We start from the raw sequence: 19,030 nt of genomic DNA, 5'->3' as shown, positions 1-19,030 counted from the left end.
TACCGATAAAAGCATGCCCTTTAGATTACGTACGTAAATACACTACGCACTATGCAGTTCCACCATCACGTACGCACATATGTAAAGACATTCTGTCCAGATTTACAGATAAATTATCTCTCGTTTGCAGTGGGTAGATAAGTAGATATATATGCTTGCGTATGCACAGTTGAGGAAGAGTTGTATATAAATACACAGGAAAGCATGCGAATATAAGAAAGCACACGGTTGACTACACCATGAACGTAATAATCATTGCATAACTTTCGCCACAAGCTTACAAATTTCCCGCCAAATTAAAAAAGTTATAGAAGTTTTAAAACCTGAGGTTTTGGCTGGAAAACAGTTTAAAATTGGCGCCCAGCGCTCAAATTGGCGCATTGAGAAAAATGCAAAAATACGGGTATGCTTATTTTTTGTGGTGAACAAAATGAAATTGGTACCATGCAAATTTGAGTTTACACGGAAAAAACTTACATTGTTAGTCTACCTCCAACCACACAAAGTATAATGAAATTCAAAAGTCTATGTGCAATTGATAACACTAATTAGCATGTCGAATATATTTATACCTAAGTATCTCAAATATTTTTAGAAACTCTAAAAAAATATTTATTCCATTCACTCAACTAGAGTGTGATATTGATGAAGTATGAATGCTGCGACCACATCTTTTCTCATTGTAAGAAGGGTATTGATACCTTGAGATTATTCAATTAATTTCAATGGAATAAGGTAAGTATCTCGCACGTGCACCTTTGTGTACAATTTGTATTTGGGTGGATGAATTCACCACAATAAAATTGTACATATTTTGCCCATGCAGATTAATTAATTGCCACCATAAAGAGGAAGCGTTTCCAGGATATGCGGTATGATGTTTGTTCGCAAATGTGGTTCCCACAAACCACAAATAAATATTATCTACACATTTAGTGTTTGCATAATGCTTAATTAATGCTACGCATAAATCTACACGGCACGTACGTATAATGTGTAATTACAACACAGCATACACATATTTCTTACGATCCTTTACAAAATCGTCATTCTGCTGAAAGAAGTGCTTTGTCGTTAAGTAAAAAAATAAGCAGTCAGATAAAACAATAAACAAAATAGAAGCTTTTAGCTCTCATTTACAAATTATCTGCTTTGCCTGATCTTCACATCACTGGACTAGCTGATTCTAAAATGATGACCAGAACACAATTTTCAAAAATCTGGTGTAAATACGTAACTCAAAGCTGTGACTATATACAGATATTGAATGATCGTATTTATTTAAGCACAGTACTCAGGATGGGGTTTTCACGCGAAAAAATTTAGAAAAATAGGGAAAAAGAAACTAGAGTACTATTTTGCAAGAAGCACTCCGATTCTTGTGTGAACTTCATTTTAGGAGTAATTTAATGGATAGAAAGAACCTGCCGTTTCGCGTTAAACATCCGTCCTGAGTACTACCCTTTAGACTAAACAAGTAGTAAATATGAAATAAATAATTTAGTACTTTGCACCGCAACGGCATTCCTCTCGGTATCCGCACTTCAAAAAATCTACCCCTTTTCTGCGACTCCAGCGAAGACAACTCGAGTCCTATCCACCGATTGGACGTACACGTTGGAAGACGCCAAAAACAATTCCTGTATCATGATTGAGACCGCAATATTTTTAGACATTCCCTACATGGATAAACATGGAGAGGTAACCTGTACAAAAATATTCATTTCTATATTTTAGCTTCAATCGACCAAAAACTTAATAGTATTAGATCCTTGAATGGTGGATATAATTGCATCGGGCGAGGAGAAGATGCGCAGAAAATTAGGAAAGTATACAATTTGCGAACTTTTTGAATAACATCTCTCCTTTTCGGATTAACATATCCCCGACAAACCTGAGCACTGGCAGATTTCATACTAAACTAAATTTGATATGGATTGACACCGATTTGTTGAAAATTGGAAAACATACGCTGGGCGAGCTTTATACTTTAGTCACACCAATGGCTTCCCTCTACTTGTAAAATTAGATTTCAAAATTTGTGGATTTTAATAGTTACCAATGAAATTACTGTATGACTTGTCATATTGTGTAATTCACAATTAATATGTGTATCGTATTTATTTTGTAGATAAATCTCGCCTCCTTCAGGGTCCCCACAATCCTAAACATTTCGGGTAGTTGCTTAGCCGGTTTTATAAATTTGACTTGGAATAGTCCCACAGTTTGGAAAGAAAACTCGTTGGAGCTCTGGTTTGGGCGAAACTCGACGCATTTCTATCTTTGGAGAATTACGGCAAAAGTTTTTCAGGATTCAAAGCATTTTACGAGTTTGACAGATTTTCCACACTATGAAAATTTTAGCGGCGACTATCTCTCTGATTACTATATGCAATTTGCAACACCGATCGGTCATTCTTTTACTTGCAATGGGGTCGTCGTGTTCAATGGGCTTAACCGCTGGGAAAGTGTAAGCTTTAATGGTCCACGATTTGAAGCATTCCGAGAAGGCTTGCCCGGGCGGAGGGAGTTCAGTCCAGGTAAATATTTTGTTAGCCCTTTAATTCGTAAAAAATATTCAAAAGAAAAAAAGAAATGTCTTAATTCGGGAGTTAAACAAGAGTCGTTCCGAAAAATTTTGCTCATGGTTCTGGAGGAGGAAAATTGTTGCTCTTATTAGTTAAACTTAAACAGTCATTGAACTCGATAGCTTTTTCTCCTCGGCGAAAAATCCGTTGTCATTTTGAGTCATTTTTCATATGCCAACGAATGATAAATTTTAACATTTTCTTGCCGTAAATTTGAAAATTTCTCAATCTGATGCAATGCTAAATTTTGGAGTTTTCAATTTTTTTATTAATTTTATGAAAATCACTTATGAAAATCATTCCCCCCCCCCTAACCATGAGGATAATATACATAGTAATGTATAACGTCCTCGAATTCATACATTTTGTTGTAGTTAATCATACTCCTTAATTGGTTATTATGAAGTCAGCCTGTGATTTATGAATGTTTTCTCCAATAACTTTTCTCAGGTTTGGAATGTGGACGCAAAATTCCTCCACTTTCTTCTTTACTTGGTGCATGGCCCATCGTTGGCATAGTGATTGGAGCAATAGCGTTAATCAGTGTTCTTGCGTATTTTATTTGGCGTCGATATACATATAAAGCCTTGTGAAAACGTTTCTCGCCACTTTGTGTTGAAAAAAATCGAAAGCTTTGATTTCCAAAATGCGTATGTATTTTACATTCAACTAGCCATTCTTTTTCAGGCATGCCTTAGTATTTAGGTTTTCCACTATCCAGGCAGTCATTCCCTCATCTATTTAGTTGAAACTCTGGGGTTAAATTTAACACCGCAAATTTATTTAAATGTCCGCCTACGCAGCAACTTATTTAATGAAATCTCTTATTCACACTTTAAAAAATAATGTAGGCTTTTTCTGCAAGAAATTCATTCTCCGTTATATATTTCGTAAACTACAACCAACCCAACTTGATAAAGAGCAGAGCTTACTCTGAATATAGTATAATTCACTGTGTGAACTTATGTACGTTTCAAAATTATGTATGTATATCGTTTAAAGGTTACCTCTAACTGAATAAATTACATTATACAGTATTTCATACTGCTTTGGTAAAGTCATACATGAATTGTGCTCGATATTATTTCACTGAATTTCTGACATTGTTCATACACATGAAGATATGTTACAACATTGTTATCCGCTACACCCTAATTACGTACTGTACCAATAAACCCTGTTTTTCCTGTCATTTGCAAGGAGTGGAGAATAAAATGAGAATTTCGACGAAATCCAAATGTACAATAAAATTTTGCACACGGCAGTTAAAAAATGAATTATCCACAAAAAGAGCAAGCTTCGGCACAATGAGTGCAGTATGAAATTTGCTAACGAACAAATAAATATGATCTGTATTATTCTGTACCACATCGCGTGTTTGCGAAATGCTTTGTTACTGTTTCGTAGAAAACTGCGCAGCAGAAATACGCAGACAATGTAAAATAGGATACACCCCCAATTATACAAAAGATTAACTAAACTGTCCAACATCAAATGTATTGAGGGAGGAAGAACTGTACCAATAAGTTGATAAAATTGTTTAACGGTTAGAAAAAATATTAAAAATTACTAGTTTTAATTATAAATTGTCTTGGCCTTCTGTATTAAGTTACTGAAAACTTTTTGTTTACATTTTGGCAGCCTATTTAGTACAAAACTTGTCCGTAAAATGAGGAGGAAACCACAATCTGTAAAAGTTTGCCGTATGCATATATTTACTTCCAAAGTACAGATATCAGTAAGAATACCTATACTCTTAAAAATAATGTAACCCATTCTAAAAAGTAAATGCACCCTGAATTCTAACTTAAGCAAACTGTACTAAATCCAGAGTAACGTTACCTTGATAAAGAGTAAAGTTTACTCTGGATTTTGAATTGTTAAGTGAAAACAAAATTCAGAATGGATTTAACACTCAAAATGGTAACCTTATTTTTAAGAGTGTAGACTAGCTAATCGCATAAATATTAATTACATATTTATTTAGTACTTTGGACCGTTATGACATTCACCCCTGCATCATCCGCATTTCGAGAAATCTTCACCCCTTCCACGACTCCCACTCCAGTAGAAACTATGGTCGAGGCATAATAATTAAGCACATTTTAGATTATATCTTGCTGAGAGGCTTATTGGCCGATCTTGTAATGCTTAACAACATTGCAAATTTGAAATTAGAATTACTTTTTCAATTGTTGACCGATTTTCAAAATACCGCCTGTTTTGGAAACCTCAGGCCAATTGGCGAAATATATATTCCCAGATTTTTAAAATTCGATCACACCCCCTTGCAATTAAGGTCATAAGTTCAAATACACACGTAAAATAAAAATAATTCTTAAAGCGGAATTTCAAAATATAAGAATCGAATTACATGTCGAAAAAATACCCCGACACCCAGGTCACTATTAAAAATTTTCAAATGGTCACATGGCCACCCTCAGTGGGTGTGGTTCTTGGCAACTTTTCGATTGTATCCAAAACATGGGTTGCGACATATCATTTTTCTCATCCCGGCGAGGAGATTACGACTGAGTAAGTAAAATTTTGAAACCACACCCGCAGGGGGTGTGGTTCTCGGCGCCTTTTCGATCTAAATGAAAACATGTCATGTGACATCATTTTTCTCAGCCGGACGAGGGGATCTCAACGGAATTACAAAAATTAAAAACCACACCCCCTGTGGGTATGGCCAATGGCGCTTTTTCAACTGAATCGAAACCATGTAATGTGACATATCGTTTTTCTCAGCCGGATGAGGGGATCTCAACGGTAACATAAAAATTAGAAACCACACCCCCAGTGGGTGTGACCTTTTGCACTTTTTAGAGTTTATGTTAGCCACGTCATGTGACATATCGTTTTTCTCAGCCGGACGAGGGGATTTTATTTTAATTATTTATTTTAATTTCGAAAATATTTCAGCAGTATATTTTTTTAATTTACCTAAAAACCAAAGCTATTAGGTATGTTGGGCAAACGAGGTTTCGAATTTTAAAGAGTGGATTACGCCTAGCTAAAAAATGTACCTTTGAAACCTTTTGTTTAGGACCTGAAGAATTCAAAATTAGTCTGTTCCAAGTTTGAGTAAATACTTCATGCCTTCATGTTCGTAATGTATCATAATTCTATCTTGTTTAATAAATATGGTGATATTATAAACAATGAACATTTATTTGATACGTTGAGTTTCGGCTGATATTGGCAGATAAATGAAGACGAGATGCGGATTAAGATCATGGGTTATTTTGGAAACAAAGTCGCGTGTCGGTTAAAAGACCGTCATATGTTCAAATTGCAAAGGAACATGAAAATTTGAAGACGGTATTAGGAAATAATAAGAAATCAGGGCCGGCGACCAATTGTACAGGAATTTGGGAACAAATGGTATTCGGTACCCAGCCATCTGCTAAACACCATGTGGAGTTAGGAATATCTTGAAAGCTAGTCCCTTTTTGGGTGTTTGCCTGATTTAAATCCGCAAGATATCGCATTGTAGTTTTAGAAGAATAATATGACCTATTTCCCACATCAGAGAAATTTTCAATATTTTAATCACCCTGTTTTAACGACCCCAGTGTGTGGGTCAGTGTTTCTTATTGTGCGCACGAAATAATTTTTATGCATGCATGATGCATAAAAATGCATAACAAGGATGGTCCCAAAAAGGGAAAACTAATAGTGAGGTTTTGTAACTAGATACAAGTATTAAACAATTTTTCAAATTAAGTTTCTAAATTGGATAACGTCGCTGTTTCTCGGGACAGAAGAATCAGAAGTTTGTTTTTAACTGGTTCATTGCTGTTGTCAATTTCATTGCATTGCTGGAAATTCCAGCTTATAATTTTTGAATTGTGTCATTGGGAAGACTTTTTCATATCTTAACCGATTTTGAGCATTCTTATCCTAAAATTTACAGAAAAAAGTGCTCAGTATTATTTGCCTTAAAAGATTTTTGTGCATTTTCATGCACTTCTTGGAATTTTTGGTCGATATTACTAAACGTTAAAAAACATTTGCATGCACTAATTTCGTGCAGGTAGTAATTAACAGCAATCGAAAAAGCACCAAAGGTCACACCCACAAGGGGTGTGGTTTCTAATTTTTATAATTCCGTTGAGATCCCCTCGTCCGGCTGAGAAAAATGATATGTCACATGACATGTTATCATTTAGATCGAAAAGGCGCCGAGAACCACACCCCCTGCGGGTGTGGTTTCAAAATTTTACTTACTAAGTCGTAATCTCCTCGCCGGGATGAGAAAAATGATGTCACAATCCATGTTTTGGATACAATCGAAAAGTTGCCGAGAACCACACCCATTGGGGGTGGCCATGTGACCATTTGAAAATTTTTAATAGTGACCTGGGTGTCGGGGTATTTTTTCGACATGCAATTCGATTCTTATATTTTGAAATTCCGCTTTAAGAATTATTTTTATTTTACGTGTGTTTTTGAACTTATGACCTTAATTGCACGGGGGTGTGGTCGAATTTTAAAAATCTGGGAATATATGTTTCGCCGTTTGACCTAAGGTTTCCAAAACAGGCGGAATTTTGAAAATCGCTCAACAATTGGAAAAGTAATCGGAATTTCAATCGTCAATGCTGTTAAGCATTACAAGATCGGCCAATAAGCCTCTCAGCAAGAAATGTGCTTAATTTTAATTCCTTAACCATAATCAAATTCTACCCACCGATTGGAAATACACGTTGGAAGACGCCAAGAATAATTCCTGTATCATGGTTTCGGCCATTATATACTTAGGAATTGACTATGTGGATAAATACAACGAGGTGGTTGTTGGTCTACTCTTAAAAATAATTTTATCCGTTTGAACAGTAAATGCATTTTGAATTCGATATTAAGAAAACTATACTAAATTTAGCGTAAACTTTACAATTTAGCAAGTTAAAGTCACGCTGGATTTTGTATAGCTTACCTAATTCAGAATTCAGAGTGCATTAATTTTTTAAACGCATAACATTATTTTTAAGAGTGTAGTATAGAATATAAATATGCAGATAATATTTTGCGTATTGTTTTCTAGACATGTTACGCCGTTGTTGATGTACCCCGAGTAACAAACATTTCTGGTAATTGCTTCGCAGGTTTTATAAATTTGACCTGGAACAATCCCACAGTTTCGAAAGAGAATTCATTAGAGTTCTGGTTTGGACGAAAGTCGACACATTTTTATCTTTGGAGAATTTTTGCGAGTATTTTTCAGGATCCCAAGTATTTTCAGAATTTGACTGAAGATCACCGCTATGAAAGGTTTGATGGCGACTATCTTGCCGATTTCCTGGCTACGCCGATCGGACATTCGGCTACTTGTGATCAGGTCGGCGTGCTCAATGGAATTAAAGGCTGGCAGATAAACCTTAATGGGGCAGAAGTCGAAGCATTCAGGGAAGGCAGTCCAGGTCGGAGGGATTTTAGTCCAGGTATGCATTTTTAATAGTAACAAGGGAATCGTTTTTCAAGCCACGCTAGGGTTTTCTATTGAATTGAGTAAAAAAATTGGGCAAAAAATTGGAAATGGTATGTGAGTCCTAAATTTTGAGTTTGAGCTTGAGCTTGAGTTTTTGACATAATTCTCTAGAAAATCCCGGCGTAGCTTGAAAAAAAGTTAATTTATAAGTATTTCAAGAAACATATAAAATTTTTCCAGCATTGAAATGTGGGAGCAAACTTTCTCCTTCTTCTTCTTCTTCCCTTGGAGGAGGGGCCATCTCCGTCATAGTAATTGGATCAATAGCGTTACTCGTTTTTATTATAATGGGTGTGTAATTGGTTTGCCGTCGATAATCAAAAATACACTTTAACAATCTTTTACTTGGAATTAGGTAATTACTTGGTTAAGTACGGATTTAAAGGATTATGTGCACAATTTATTAATTAAATTTATCTTGTTTTATAACCGGTTATGGAAATATTATTTTAAAACTAATCCAGAGGCTTAAAATTTAGCTTACCTTTTCATGCAGAATTTCAAAAAAGTTAATAAAGTAGTAATTAAGTATAGGATTTACTAGAAAATCGTAACTATACAATTGGTTTCTATAATACAGCTAATAAGCAGTAGCAACAACTTAAATACTTAATTAATAATCCAATCAAGTTTTTTCAAACGTTACTAAATGTCCACATTTTATTAAACACATTTCTCGAGCATTACTAGGGTAGTAAACAAAATCAAAATTTGGGCTAATTTACCTACAAATATTGGCGTTCTTAATGGCTTCTCACAAATGCTAGAATAATTTGTTTGCCAATGACAATTTAATAAATTGAATTTATGTAATAAAAAAATCGATATCGCAATATGGCAAAAGTTTATTTTTAATATTTCGTAACCACCAGAATAAGTGCTAATCCAAATTTCTCAAAATTAGGTAACTTATTTAGTGACCCAGTCAAGGCTAAGCTTTGTATTGTGAAAGGTTTTGCATAGAGCTTATACATATATTCATGTAATTTACAATAAGTTGCTACAAGTAACGCTTGCACGATTAAGTCATGTATGATTTTATCGATCACTTGACTCTGAACAGAATAAGTATAGAACCAACTAGAACTCCGGGAACCATAGACTATGTAAGTTACGTAATGGTTGCATTAGTACTTTGGGTAATTTTAAACCGGATAAAATAGAAATTAGTAGGGTTGGTAATCGGATCCAAGTTTATATGGGTCGGATCGGATCGGATCGGATTACTCAATGCTTTAGTAAGTTACTCGGATCAATCCGGTGGATCCGAGTACCAACACTAGAAATTAGGGAAAAAAGAAGAATCATTATAATTTTGGTTTTTAGCATGTTTGTTCGAGTTGCAAAGTTTCTACGCTGTTAAAAATCTGTCCGAATGGAATTAACTGGTAATAACACATTACGACATTTTTAACCATAATACAATAAATAATCGTTAATATAATTCGCTATTATCGTTCCGGCAGAATCTTGTACTCTGCACAGTAATGATTAAATATTAGTTTTGAGTTAATTTTTGGTGTGTCACCCAGCCAGCTTTTAAGTTATTGTTGGTTTCGATTACACGTGGAAAACAGACATGTCAAATTCTAGGTTAGAATACCCTGTTCTGAACAGGATATGAGAACAAACTTGTGCAGCAGTAAAATATTTAATATAGTATATATGCGAATAAATAATTACTTACCTCTTTCGATTAATGTATGCCACGGGTACTTCAATTCCATAATAAATTTGGCATTTTCCAAATAATCGTTGGTACGACGAAATTTATTAGCGATATGCATATCTTAGTTCATTCTTTTCCAATATTTTAAGTTAATATGTAAACATCTCATTAAACGATTTAATTTTGTTTAGTCGGCATAACAACTTATTAATTCAGAAAGGAGGAAATGGAGAAGGAAAATTGGGAAAGGTCGTGTTAAACACCGGATGCAACAGACCAACAAGAAGAATTCAATAGCTCCCATGCCACACAGGGTGAGCTAATAAACGAGACTAAAGTTTAGTCAGGATTATGGGCGGAGAAATTCTTAACGAAATTAGATGCGATATTGGGGCTGAATTCCGCATATTAACAAACATGATCATGCGGGATGATCGCATTTACATGTTTGTTAAAGCAAAAAAAAATGAGACTATTTAGAAATTAAAATACGCTTCTTTATGCAGATGAAGTTATAGGATTTGTCAATTTGATGAGCTCAGAAGTACCATGATTCTGAATTGTTTTTAAATTTAGCGTGCTTATGGTATATTAATATAAACTATTTATCTCGCTTAACAGTTGAAAAGTAAAATTTATTCCCCAATGAATCCCAAAAGTTTAAACATTATTTCAAAAAATATCTGTAAATTTAGTCCAAAAAATTTCCCTCAGAAATTTTACACATCTCGTTATCCGGAATATTCCAGCAGTCCGTCAAGGATCCGCTGGAATACAGACACATCTGTCCTGTCTCCCATCACACTTATCAATCCAACCACCACTCGTCGGACATGGTGCCCGTTTGGGAATTCATGCGTTCTTGTGATAACCTTGCAAACGTCAAAGTAAAGTTCAATCTGCCGCTTTCTAACGAGATTCACATCGGCTTTGATTTCACCAGCAAAACGCAATAGGTTCCAAGTTGATTCTACGACGCGTGCGCACTCTTGCACGATTTCGGCAGGACATTCCTCTCCTGCCAGAAGGACGAGCAGTTCGCCCCAAAAGTTCTTCATCTCGGGGCTAGGATTCAGGTGGACATGTTCCTTCACAAAATCCCGAACCTAAAGAGGGAGATTCAAATCGGAATTAATTAAATAATGAAGAAATAACTTAAGTAAAATTAATTTACTTAAGTAAATAATTAAATAAAAATTCATTAAATTGATTTTTTAAAGTCGCAATCTCTGGTTTTGGAATAAAATAATTTTTATATAGTATTTAAACACTTGATTTCACTCAAAATGCTAAAAATGTAATTAGTTTATCACTAAATAACACTTAAAAATCTCACCTGTTTTTCCAAAATGTTTCTCCTTTCACGATACAGCCCTCGATTGACGAGCCAAGTTGTAATAGTTTGACAATGGCTGCATTCTCCAGTTCCCCCATATGGTGGGATTGCCACCATGTCGAATATCGGTTTCCACTCTGTATCATGCAGGGCGGGCTCGTTTGATTGAAATTTGGCCACTTTTCCCGAAGTAAAAGCCCCATGTCGCGCCGAACTTAATAAATCCTTATACATTTGCCCCGTCAAATGGTTCATTTCCGCCATTTGCGTCATCGCCACGTATCTCGGAACCAACTGATACGTGGTCAACATTCCCTGCGTACCATCGACCGCCCAATCATGCGCGGCATCGCCTGCCGCACAGTCACACTTGGCGCAATCATCGACACAAGTCGCGCATGCGTCGGCGTACCCAATAACCGCGTTAAGACCGCCATATCTTGCCGCCACAGCGACACAATTGATCGGCTCGCCATTAAAATCGCTGATCAAGTCGATAATATCATTGGTGTACATGTAGATTTCGAGACATCTCCGGATTAAGGGACATACCCGGGTTCCTACCGGATTTAGCCGGTCATCAACCGGAATTCCCGCCCCATCCGCGAGTACAAAGGGAAACTTGAGATAAATCGCGAGAAATGCGTCCAGCCAGCGGACTTCGTTAGACTCGAGCGGAGTTGGGACCGGTAACTCTGGGCAAAACAACGTTATTCAAAGCCTTTGCCGTTGTCTCGTTCTTATAATCCAAGAATGCCGCACAAAGGACGACATTTTCCATAACCGGGGCATACTGGCCTCCGCCATAAAGTGTGACAGAATCCAGAATAGTGGCCAGGAAGCCGTCCTGCGTGCCGAAGTTGGAGCCGTCGTAAATGTTGAGATAATCGGTGGCGAATAGGAGGCAGATTGCAGAAGCGGCGACAGAAAGATCGGAAAGATCGTACCCCTTGAGACAAGTTAGGATGTAACCGTTCAAGGCGAAATCTCGAACACTACGTGCCTCAAATTCTGTCTTGTCAGTTATGCCGATTTCGGCGTAATATTCCTTTAAAGTCTCTCGTGCCGGGAGACTATCCTTTTCCAGGGTAAGCGGGAACCGTTGAATTTGGTAGAGCGAAGATTCCGGTTTAACCTTTTCTGCGGCAAAATCATCAATTATGCGAATCATGTTTCGATCTAGTCTTGTATTTTTGAAACATGCGCGCAGCGCGGTGTCGCGGACACGAGAAAAAATCTCCTTCAGAAAAGGAGGTGGAGAAACGTCGGGAAGGATTGATTTCTTGTCGTAGGGTAGATAGGGTTTGCCGAGACGATTGATTGATCCGTTAGCGCCAGAAAAGTTAGATTTTGCAGCAATAGAGTAAATCTCGTGTTCCCCTCGGGTTAGCATTTCCCCGATGGAAGATAAGGTCCAAGGCGTGTCTCCAAACGGGTCGGGGCATGTGGCCGGATCGTTTTTGTACGCCATGGTTCCCCAGACTTTCTGGAATTTTTCGGAATATTGGTGAAACATGATGATGCAAAATAATCCTCGTCAGGGTATGGCGATATGGAGTTTTTATCTAAAGTGGGGGAAATATTTAGAAAAAAATGATTAAAGTGATAATAGATGGACCCAAGAACGCTTTGACAAAACCAAATAAACCGTTGTAACGGTAGAAGTAGCTCACCCTGTAATAACAATTTTGGTATAATTTTATACCAATGGTACAGAATATTCGGAGAAAATGAATACGCAATTTTGGCAAAATTTTACATCAATGGTGCAGAATATGCGGAACAAAGATATATGTAATTGGGATATAATTTTGCACCAATGGTGCAAAATACACCAGGGAAGAGAAACCCTGATTTTGACATAAAACCTTAAAAAATTTGACGTCAAAACCATAGGTGTTTCTGACGGTTCTTCTGCACTTTTGGTGCGTTTAGCATCTATGTTCTCAATTGTTTCGCACCATTTTGAGTCGCCGACTGTTCGATATCAGTGGCGCTAATAACTCGGTCAAGAATGCCAATAACTGGCTCTAATTAGCATGAATTGGTGCAAAAGAGTCGTTAACAGACAGACGGACGGACGGACAGACGGACGGACAAGAGGAATTCAATAGCTCCTCTGCTACGCAGGGTGAGCTAATAAGCTATAAAAATTTTAAATTCGTTATATCCCAAACAAACCGATTATAATTTAATTTTTAAAAGAAGACACCCGGCGGCGATAAGCCTGTCGTGTAAAAAAGGTTTCTTCTTTTAAAAATCAAACCAAAATTTTATTTGAAAGTGTCACCTAATGCAATATCACTAATACTTTGACGTATAATATAGCCAAAAAATGTGGTATTAGAGGAATTAATTGACTTAAAAAAGCAATAAACCATTAAAACTCCAAGCTACAAATTATCATTATAGCTTCGAATTTTTACTAATTAAACGGAAGAATTGGTTCCAGTGTTGAGATATTTTTTGACCACCCTGTAATTATATTTGTTCTTAAATATATTGAAATTACCTGAAATCAGGAACAACTATGCTCAACTCGGTAGTCAAATATCGACTTGACTAAAATGTCAAAAAGCAAGCTATTAAATAGGGCTGCAGGCTAGTGCACAATTCAGTATCAAAGCACAGATTGATACCTGGCAGGATATTGCATAAATAACTAAACAAATTTACCCAAGATGACCCTGTCCTGCTCAATGTTTATTTAATCAATGCATCTTACATCTCATCCAGCTTTGGTCAGTGACAGGTTATGTACGTGCTAATTACTAAATCTTGTCATTGGCAGAGTTTTTCTGCCTGGTTACATATTTCGCGGAGTTTATAAAAATTTTGTTGCAACATTGTTGTGGGGTACATTTGTGATTTGATCCAGCACGTGAAACTACCTGAAACATTCAGGTAGTTTCTGGCTGAAACATAAACTAGAGAATTCCCGAAATTCAAGGTTACTGAATAATAAAGCCCGATTTGTATCTTGAAAAAAATTCGGTTAATTCAGCAAACAAGAATTGCCAGTGTTTCTCCTGTTCAAAAACACCTGCACGAAATTAATGCATGAAAATGTATTGAAACGTTTAATACCACGTTCCAAAAATCAAGCAAAGTGCATGAAACTGCTTCAAAGTATTTTCGTTGCGAATAATTTTGCAATTCTATTAAACATTTTTGAATAGGTATGAAATCTTTATTATCATTTCAGTCACCATCAGGGTTTCGAGTGGCCAAAACTAAATTGGCCAGGACAGTGGGCAAAAGTGGGCAAAAGTGGCAGAAAGGGGGAAAAAGCCTTCAATGTGTGTCTAAATCCTGCCCACACTGTTGTTGCACTGAGCCCAAAGCGAACAGTTTTCTATCTCCCTCACCACTCTTGTCAGTGGCCAGAAATAATTAAATAGTTTCATGACTTTTCGGACGGATCATCTCCTCCCTTTCGCCGTACAACCTCCTCCCCTCCCCACCTCCACCAATTTCAGCAAATACATCCTTGCACACCATTTATGTGATCCTCTTGCCTAGTATATCAGCTTGCGACAACGGCACCAAATGCGGACCGCTTTTCTTATTCATCGAAACTGTTTCTGTAATGTACGAGTTCGTATAAATTCTAAGGGCCAAAATGTACTGACACAGGAGCAGCAAGCTGACGCTGGAACAGTGAATGGATAATTTCTAAGAAACACTCACCTTTTAACACTAATTGTTATTATCTTTATGACAAATAATTACTTGGCAATCAATTACTCAATGCCATGCAACTCCGATCTATGCCAATCAGAGGCTTTTTCCCACTTTCTGCCACTCTTGGCCGTTTTTCCCGCTTTTGCCCACTTTTGTCCACTTTTGCGCACTTTTGGCCATTTTGGCCAGGCAAAAGAGTTTCGGACAACAAAAACGAAACCCTGGTCACCACTTTACTATTTTAGCGTCCATTTTTTTAAATACGAAAAATAAATGAAGGTATTCAATTCCCTACATGATTGCATTTTTATGCATTTTCGTGCATTTAATACACAATGCATAAAACAATATTATGCGCATCAAAAAGAAACGCTGGCTTACAGACATGTACATTTACATGTACATGTACATTTCTGCATTTGCAGAACTGACGTAAAATCCCTAACTAACTATTAAATTAAGTTGTTAAATATTAAATAAATATTGTTTAACAACGCTATAAAATAAAGCAAGATCCTGGTAAATTTTTAAGTTTGGTAACCCTGAAAACATTTGTAATTTTTACATTGGGATTTAACTAATTTGCTCATTACTTGATCAATAAAGCAAACACACGTATTCCTTTCGTTTAATGGCTCTACATACATTCGTTGCGTTGAGTTGGTCTTGTAAGTAACCTGCTTAAAACTACCTGAAGCAGGAACTACAAACCTCAGTTCAGATGGTTCAGTTCAGCAGAGATGGTTGAGGTAGGTTAGGGTAGATTAAAATTATGTAAGTCTCGGTTTTTAAAATGTTGGATCTTACACATACAATTGGAAAATTTATTGACCAATAATTACCTACAGAACTTGTTCTCAGTTCTTACTCAGGTATGCACATGTCAGACATGATTCGCAGTGAGAGTCACGTCATCAGTGAGAATTTCTCACCAATGTTCATAAGGCTGGAATCCATCAGTCATAATCGCTCTTCTCATTGCGCCCCATGTGTCACGTTTTCTTACTGAAAACTTGTTAAGTTAAAAATATAGAATTTTTAAAAGTAATACTATATAAATTTAATTGAAGACAAACGGCGAAGAGTTAATTTTAAATTATCCGTAATGAAGCATGACACATGGGGTAGAAAGAGACGCGCGGTGATGACTCATGGGGTCCATCCTTAAACCCAGCAGTAGAAAGTACAATTTGGTTCTAGTAGTTGAGTACTTTCTGCTGTTTACATTAAAGTTATTTAATTTTAAAAAGAAACGCATTTCCATGATGCAAATCTATATACATAGATTTACATACTAGGTGAATTCTTCATGCGAATGATTCACCTCGCAGTTTGAAAATGCACATTTTTACACGTCCAGCAAATCAAGGAGTTTTTCGTTGTAAATTAATAACTACGAAATTTTAGTTTATGCAGGTCATTGAAGGGGCGTACGTCAATTAATATTTTGGTGACCCGTTGCGCCAAGTGGGTGCAGGGAAAAAGGATTAAATGTGTCCAGTGGTCTCACGGTTCTAGCTGGACCGAACCGGAACCGCGGAGAACTGGACCGGACCGAAGCTTATTAGCGGTTCATTCGGACCGATCATTTTGACTCAATTTACGAATTGGTTTATAAACTTCTGCATGTTGAATCTCATGTGAGACTTCATAATTTTCCCATATTTTCTTTTTTGTCAATGTGCATAAATTAATTAGTCCATAAATTAATTATGACTACATCATAGTCACGATTAATGGCCGCCTCAATGGCCGCCTAACCGGACCGAACCGGATCCAGGTAGGTCCGGTTCTGTAATTTTGGTTCTCGATTCTTAACCGGTTCAGTCCGGTTAAGGACCGAACTTGGACCGAACCGGACCGTTGAGACCACTACTTCAAACTTTGTCTGACTTTACTCCAATCTACGCAATACAGGTAGATCCGTCAACTTAAAATTACACCACTCTGTTTAAAGCCAATCAACCATAAAGATAAATATTTACTTTATTAGTTTCCTTTTTTGCTCACTTTGATGAGCAGGGTTACTTTTTAACCTTTTTACGACTTATTTAAAAAACAAGAATTCAAGTATGTTGGAAATTGCAGTGACCCTGAAAATCGACCTCTTCTAAAAAAGGTGAGTAATAAAAGGTGCAGTGTATAAAAATAGAGATAGGTGCATTTTTTATCATTTTTGTCAGAGAGTATAAATAAGTAACCTATGTACAAGATAGTAATGAACACTTGTGGAAATGCACTAATCCATCAAAGAGCCAGTAAAATCTAATATACTTTTTAGTTATTAAGTAAATATTAAATAAATACAAGCTAAATATTTAGTTTTAGCGATAACTGACTCAATTAAGGGTTGTAGCCAGGATCTAATCACGGTTTCCAAGGATAGTTTGACCATCACGGAATGGGTACTTATCGCTGTCCCGGTGAAACGTTCGGTAAGTCTATTTTCACAAGAGTATGATTAGAATGCAAGATATTCTCCAATTCGATTCGACCGACGGTTTGATTTTTGAAAAGAAGACCCCAGCCCGCCATAAGCTTTACATGTAAAAATGGTTTCTCCTGGTAAAAATCATACCAGAATTAACCCTTTAACGAGTATGATTCAGTATAATTCATGTTGTGGTCATGGCGCGGGAGGTGGAATTCAGTAGTTTTAATAAACCTCGCAAAAACTGAAAAATCCTAAATTTAACATTGCATAATATTAGGAAATTTCAAATTCCAAGAAAGTGTTCAAATTTAACATTTCGTTGGCATAGGAGAAATCCCCCAAACTGATAGAGTTTTCCGGCGCAGGGAGAAACTGGTGAAAATCAATGACCTCCTGGAAAGGACATCTGTCTTCCTCCCGCACGATGGCCACAATTTTTCAGGACGACTTTTGCCTTCCTCACGAATTAAACCATTTCCAAGAAAAGGACAATTCTCCTCTATCCGATTTATTTAAAAGGTTAAATATTTTAATCTGTTTCTTAAATGATGGCTTTCTTTGGAATGGTGGTTGCCGTGTTTCTTAACACACAACGAGATAATCTTGATATGCTATGTATGACAAATAACTGCCCAATAACTATGTAAGTAGAAATAGTTCGAAGATGATTTGGTGCCCTGCTATTTTTAATTTTGAAATATGTAAATATTTACTGAATAAATAACTTACAGATAATGCACCCCCGCTACTGCAATTCAACCACGACCTTTACATAAACTTTCAGCTATCGCCACTCTATCATGGCGTAATGCTGTATTGGAAGTTCCAATTTGGAACTATAGATTAGGTCGAGCAATGTACGAGGTAATATTTTTCACTAATTCGTAATATATACTTATTTTGATAATATAGGATTATTGACTAGTTAGTTTGTGATTAGTTATATTATTAAAATTACGCAAAAATATAAATGAGATGGCTGACCGAAAGGGGCTAAGAAGAATATGCCTGAAGATGGACCATGTTAATTAAGTATCTAAGTAAATAAGTAACAATATTTATTATTCGTATATCAAAATTGCCATAAATTAACTTAATAGTCTATTTTATTTTACTTTAGATAATGATATAAAATTAACACAACTAACCTATAGATTTAGTAAAATTCCAAGAATCCATTCTATTTATATATGATTTGATGAAATTATTTTGGGGCTCTATGGGCTATGCCCGATAAGAGTTTTGTTTGCAATAAATCAATCAATCAATCAATATACTTATTTTGAACAATGATTCTCAAATTTGAAAAAAATTATGGGATCAAGGAATGTAGTTTTACAAAAAATGCGATTTTGAAAAAAGTTGACTTTTTCTATACCAACCAGTGTTAAAATTGGAATTTTTGGTGTTTTTTAAGAAACTCGAAAAATGGAAACTGGATGAAATAAATATTTCCTCTTTTACAGGAGATTAAAATATTATTCGTTTGCTATCAGATTCAATTATGAAATTATTAAGCAAAATTTTATATAAGAATCAGTAATCCCGTGTGGAAATTTTACACTTATTTATGCATAAAGTTTATGTCGAGTTATGCATAATACGTATGTCGCATATTGGCCCAATTTTATGCACAGTCTGTCATGCACAGTTCGGGAATGCATACCCGTTTATGCATACCAGTTTATGCATACTAGTGTATGCACACCTGTTATACACGACCGGCTATGCACAAATCTCAATGCCTTTTTATTTATGTTGATTATTTATGCACAAATATTGAAACACATTTGTATGTCGGATTCAAGGTTATTTTTATTTCAGT

The 19,030-nt window shown here is 36.1% G+C and overlaps 3 protein-coding genes and 2 long non-coding RNA genes across 12 annotated transcripts; 4 read left to right on the top strand and 1 right to left on the bottom strand.

The window, feature by feature from the left end:
- Positions 1 to 1,038: 1,038 nt before the first annotated feature.
- Positions 1,039 to 3,648, top strand: LOC110862497. Its single transcript, XM_022111687.2, has 4 exons — positions 1,039 to 1,225; positions 1,505 to 1,701; positions 2,132 to 2,540; positions 3,039 to 3,648. The coding sequence occupies exons 1-4, from the start codon at positions 1,192 to 1,194 to the stop codon at positions 3,179 to 3,181; spliced, it is 783 nt and encodes a 260-aa protein (XP_021967379.1). The 5' UTR covers positions 1,039 to 1,191; the 3' UTR covers positions 3,182 to 3,648.
- Positions 3,649 to 3,948: 300 nt separating this feature from the next.
- LOC110862485 lies at positions 3,949 to 4,901 on the top strand. Its single transcript, XR_002549185.2, has 3 exons — positions 3,949 to 4,134; positions 4,230 to 4,291; positions 4,576 to 4,901. It is a non-coding gene; the product is annotated as an uncharacterized LOC110862485 (long non-coding RNA).
- A 2,268-nt stretch (positions 4,902 to 7,169) lies between these two features.
- Positions 7,170 to 10,230, top strand: LOC118433583. The gene is made up of 3 exons (XM_035845613.1): positions 7,170 to 7,384; positions 7,639 to 8,035; positions 8,263 to 10,230. Exons 1-3 carry the CDS (start codon positions 7,331 to 7,333, stop codon positions 8,379 to 8,381), a joined length of 570 nt encoding a protein of 189 aa, XP_035701506.1. The 5' UTR covers positions 7,170 to 7,330; the 3' UTR covers positions 8,382 to 10,230.
- Positions 10,231 to 10,365: 135 nt separating this feature from the next.
- Positions 10,366 to 13,706, bottom strand: LOC110862501. The gene is made up of 3 exons (XM_022111693.2): positions 13,600 to 13,706; positions 11,088 to 12,652; positions 10,366 to 10,857 (listed from the first exon to the last, which is right to left on the bottom strand). Exons 2-3 carry the CDS (start codon positions 11,601 to 11,603, stop codon positions 10,483 to 10,485), a joined length of 891 nt encoding a protein of 296 aa, XP_021967385.2. The 5' UTR covers positions 11,604 to 12,652; positions 13,600 to 13,706; the 3' UTR covers positions 10,366 to 10,482.
- A 1,812-nt stretch (positions 13,707 to 15,518) lies between these two features.
- Positions 15,519 to 18,477, top strand: LOC110862495. Of its 8 annotated transcripts, none has more exons than XR_004833449.1 (4): positions 15,519 to 15,643; positions 16,179 to 17,206; positions 17,534 to 17,724; positions 17,937 to 18,477. It is a non-coding gene; the product is annotated as an uncharacterized LOC110862495 (long non-coding RNA). The 8 variants fall into 8 exon arrangements; XR_004833448.1 differs by lacking the exon at positions 15,519 to 15,643 and having other exon boundaries at positions 15,668 to 16,411; positions 16,499 to 17,206; XR_004833450.1 differs by lacking the exon at positions 15,519 to 15,643 and having other exon boundaries at positions 15,672 to 16,688; positions 16,765 to 17,206.
- Positions 18,478 to 19,030: the final 553 nt, after the last annotated feature.

This window comes from Folsomia candida, unplaced genomic scaffold (genome assembly GCF_002217175.1).
Source record: "Folsomia candida strain VU population unplaced genomic scaffold, ASM221717v1 Fcan01_Sc059, whole genome shotgun sequence".
Lineage (NCBI taxonomy): Eukaryota > Metazoa > Arthropoda > Collembola > Entomobryomorpha > Isotomidae > Folsomia > Folsomia candida.
This window is presented reverse-complemented; position numbering and strand designations above follow the sequence as displayed.